Below are 4,861 nucleotides of genomic sequence, written 5' to 3'. Positions count from 1 at the left end.
AGTTCATTTCCTTCAGTATCTCTGTGACACTCTCCCACAGATTAAATAAACCTGTGGCCATTCATGCTGCCCTTCTCTGTATATGTTGAATAACCCCTGTTAGTCCTATCTGGTAAGAGTCCCACACACTTAAGTGATATTCTAGGATGGGTCACACAAGTGATTTGTAAGCAATCTCTTTTGTAGACCGATTGTACTTCCCCAGTCTCTTTCCAAGCATTAATCCTGACTTTTTCTGCTGTTTGTTGTCAGTCCATCTCTCTGCCAGTTTTCCTCATGGTTTTGGTCCTTGTGGGTTGATGTAGAGCACTGTTTTTGCAACTGAGTTGTCTTGCTTTCTCATAATGTGGATGTACCAACTGAGACATTCTTCCCTCACTTTGTAGGTGATTGGCGAGACACCAAGCCTTTGCTGGACATCTGTATTGTTTATGTGGTCACATCATGTCAGCCCCATGGACAATTGAAGCATCTTCATCTCCATGGTGTGTAATATTTGCTCCTGTTGTTTTGTCACAGAGCAACACTCAGTCCCATACATTGATGCTGGGCATACCATGGTCTTATATACTTTTGCCTTTAGATACTGAGGCATCTTTTTAATGCAGAGGACTCCAGTGACCTGTCATCACTTGGACCAAGCTACATTCACCCTCACCCAAATATCAAGAGTTGTGTCGCAGTATGAGGTGAAAACAGACACAAGGTGCTTAAAATACATGGTATTTCTACAGGTAATTTCGCTGATACTTGTGGTGCCTCTGGTTTTGGAGCCACATTCTAGGTACCCGGTCTTCTGGACATTGAGGTGGAGTCCATTTTCAGCCAGTCTGTCCTTCCACATCTGAACCTGTTGCTGGAGTTCAGGGTGGGCCTGGTCAGCAAGTACCACATCGTCTGCATAAAGAAGGATACCAGAATGTGAAGTCTGTATGTCAGCTGTTGCTGTATCCATGCAAAGGATGAACAGCAATGGTGAAAGGGCAGAACCCTGATGAACACCCACAGTGATACTGAAGGGTGGAGAGGTTCCGGCAGGACTCCAAACAACACTAGTGGAATTACGGTACAAAAGGTGCACTCAGCTTACAAACTCTTCAGGGATGGTGTGGAAGTGAAGAGCTCGCCAAGTAAGATCATATGGGATATGGTCAAAAGCCTTTTCTAGGTCTAGAAATGCCATTTGTACACTCTTCTGTCTCTCTCTGTGTTTTTCCATCAAAAGGCGCATGGCATGTATAGGATTGATGGTGCTGCATCCCTTAACAAATCCACACCGGTTTAGTGTTACAGTGACAATACTTGAGTCTGCTATCAAGTACCTGTTCAAAGACCTTTAAAGTATGACTGAGGAGTAGAATAGGGCAATAAGTCAAGCAATTGTTCACATCTCCTTTTCCTTCCAGATTGGTACTGTTATGCTAGTTGCCCATGTTTGTGGAAGTTGTTTTTTGGTGAAAATTTGGTTGAAGAGTGAGGCAAGGAATTATGAAGCAGGCTTTCTGAGAATTTTCCTGATTTCTGCTGGTAGGTCATCTGGGCCAGTTGCTTTTCCATTTTTCATCTTGCTGATGCCAAGCATTACTTCCTTAGATGAAATCGAAGGGACGGGTCCTAAGGTAGCATCAGGATGCATAATCTCTTTGTTGCTGATGTTACGAAAGTAGTCTGCCCAATTCTGGAGAATAGATTGTTTGTCTCTTAGCAGTTTGGCTTTGGCTCCATTGATGAGCATGACGTGTCCAATGTACTGAGCTGAACAGCAATGTGACTTAGCAAGACAGCAGATGATGTTTTCTCCCAATGGTGTGTCATGCTGGTCATACAGTGTCTGGTAGTACTGCTCTTTTGCTGCAGCTACTGCTGTTTTTACTGCTGATTTAAGGTTGCGATATTTCTGGAGGTCAGTGTCAAGTCGTGAGTACCACCAAGTCTTGTATGCCATCTTCTTCTCCCTGATTGCTTGTTTGACTTTGTGTCCACCACCAGGTTTGTTTATCAATGTATTTTCTTCCAGGTATGGTTTTTCCCAGCATTTTTGTTGCTGCTCGATATTTCTGTTCCACAGCATCTTTCCAAATGTTCAACCGACTGATCGGTCTTCACGGAGAAGTTTGTGAAGGCTGTCATCAACTCGTTTTGCTGGGTATTCATTCGTCACCACTTAATTCACTGAGGCCCAGACTTAGATTGAGGTTTGTGTTGTATAACACACTTACAAATATCGAAGACAAGCAATCAGTGTTAAGGGGTGATGCAGTCATACGGAATTACTTTGGTATCTGTTACCAGCTTCATGTCTTGTTGACAAACTAGCCAATAATTGATCTGAGTAGCATGACCTCCACTTGTATAAGCAGCCAGATATGTTGGCCTCTTTTTAAAGTATGTGTTGGTCACAATGAAATCATATGCTTCTGCAAAATCAAGTATCCGACATCTATCATCGTTCCACACACTGAACCCACGTCCTCCATGGCATCGCATATATCCTTCTCTGTTAGCCCTGACATGTCCGTTTAAATCTCCTCCAACAATAGCGGACTCACCCTGTGGAATTGCTCGAAGGAGGGCTTCCAGACTGTTCCAGCACTTGTCCTTGTCATCCTCAGTGCATCCAGTTTGAGATGCATAGCAAGATACAATGTGGGCAGTGATAACTGTTGAGTCAATCTTGATAGACATAAGCTTTTTGGACACCCTGTTGACACTGGTGACATTGTTACACAAGTCCTCGTCGACGACTATCACTTCACCGTTTTGTGTATCGGTACCGTGACAGATGAGTTTGTAGCCATCTCCGATTTATTTTGCCTTTGAACCTTTCCACTTGGTGTCCTGGACGCAGGCAATGTTGACACGTTTGTTTTTAAGCATTTCTGCTAGTTCACAATGTTGGCTGGTCAATGTACCAATATTGAGAGTAGTAAATCTCATTAGTTGTACTTCCCCAGCATTCTACCAATAAACCCAAGTCCACCACCTGCTTTATCCATGACTGAACCTATGTTCTCATTCCATTTCATATCACAATGATGTGTTACATCTAGGTATTTGTAAGAGTTGGTTGATTGCAACAGTGACTCATTGATATTATAATCGGTAATATATTACTTTTTTTTTCATTCTTTGAAGTTCAAAATTTGGCCACTTGTTCTCAACATCCAGGAATGTAAGTCTCTGCACCACATTGAAATCTTATCAAGATCAGACTGAATGTTTATGCAGCTTCTCGCAAGAAGTGCTTCATTACAGATAACTGCATCATCTGCAAAAGCCTGATTTTACTGCTGATATTGGTGGCAAGGTCATTAATCTACAACATGAACAGCAAGGGTCCCAACATACATCTCTGGGGCACACCCAAAGTTACTTCTACATTTGACGATGTCTCTCCATGTGAGATAAGACACTGTGTGCTCCCTACCAAAAGCTTTGAATAAGCTCCAACATATCTATTTTCTCACTTTGAATGCTGCCCTTGAAGTTTGTACTTTACAATGCTGCAAATGTGATACAGCTGTTCACTCCAACCTTGCTGGAAGGAACACCAACTTTTGTTGTGCAGTCAGTTGCATCCTTTGCTTTTTATAATGTTTACAATTACCCTTCAGTGTAACAGTAAGTCTGAATGCAAACTGTGTTATTCAGACCCATGAGTTCCTGGAATTTACTGCTGCACCTTTAGAATCCCAAAACCTGCACCTCTCACAGGTGCCCTGTGATTGATTGGCGCTGATCAAAGCAATCGATCTGATGTCACGGGAAGTTTGTCTCTCTGCATTTGCTCCTAATCACTCAGGAAGTGCAGACTTACCTATAATGTCTGTCTTCCCTCTATCCAATGTTATGACAACACACTTTAGTGGTTCATGATGACAAAGTGTTGCACTTCCTAAAAGGCTTCATTATGTCAATGTAACTTTCCTGTAGTGTTTTTAACACTTTTAAAAGTGTGTATGTCTATCACATAATTCCCATATGCAAGAATAAAAATATGCTACCTTGATTTAGTTCACAACTTAATGTGCAACATTTATGATGGCTATACCATTTGATGTGAGGAACAGGGTAGTGTCTTTACAGTAATTCCACAGACTGTTAATGTCACCCTATGATCCTATTTGATACCTCAATATTTCCAAAGTATGTCCTGTTCATTTATTATTCTGCTCCATCATTTTATCATGTGACACACACAAATGCAATGGATGATGGCTTTCATTGAAAAAGTATGTCCTGTTCATTTATTATTCTGCTCCATCATTTTATCATGTGACACACACAAATGCAATGGATGATGGCTTTCATTGAAATCTTAAGCTTGACCTTCCAGCCTATTCAGGTAACTTGGTCACCTCTGTCTGCTATGGCATTTTGATTTCATTAGTGGACTAACTAATCTCTATTTTAGTGAAAAAATTACAAGGTTTGAGTTATGTGAGGAAACAGCATTACTCCAGCAGAATGGCGTCACATTGGATATTTGCTCATTACATTGGTTACAGTAGTAGACAGGAGATGGTCACACAAGTAGTGGGAATTGGGATCTCCATAGCAGTACTGAGAGATTGTCAATCAATGCTAACCTTTCCTGGGATAATTTTTCAAGCATGTGACTCATCTTAATTATGAACCCTGCTTAAATGCTATGATTGATGGCTTATCTCAAACACTGAATGTCTCAAGTGCAGAAAAAGTCTGATCTCTGTCAGGCCCCTCTCTTGCCAGACATCAGACACATTTCATATTCTTGCTAACATGCAGTAAGATTACCAAGTGTTTATTCCTCGTGCTTAATGAGAAGAAATCAGATAGGGAATTCTCTTCCCTTTGAAAAACATCAAATGCTGCCAGCTGA

General features: G+C 41.4%; 2 protein-coding genes across 2 annotated transcripts; both read right to left on the bottom strand.

Moving 5' to 3' along the window:
* Positions 1-1,486: 1,486 nt before the first annotated feature.
* Positions 1,487-2,071, bottom strand: LOC126195772 (uncharacterized). Its single transcript, XM_049934404.1, has one exon. It carries the CDS (start codon positions 2,069-2,071, stop codon positions 1,487-1,489), a length of 585 nt encoding a protein of 194 aa, XP_049790361.1.
* Positions 2,072-2,244: 173 nt separating this feature from the next.
* Positions 2,245-2,685, bottom strand: LOC126195771 (uncharacterized). The gene has a single exon (XM_049934403.1). The coding sequence runs from the start codon at positions 2,683-2,685 to the stop codon at positions 2,245-2,247; it is 441 nt and encodes a 146-aa protein (XP_049790360.1).
* Positions 2,686-4,861: the final 2,176 nt, after the last annotated feature.

Source organism: Schistocerca nitens, chromosome 7, assembly GCF_023898315.1.
Source record: "Schistocerca nitens isolate TAMUIC-IGC-003100 chromosome 7, iqSchNite1.1, whole genome shotgun sequence".
Taxonomy (NCBI): Eukaryota; Metazoa; Arthropoda; class Insecta; order Orthoptera; family Acrididae; genus Schistocerca; species Schistocerca nitens.
This window is presented reverse-complemented; position numbering and strand designations above follow the sequence as displayed.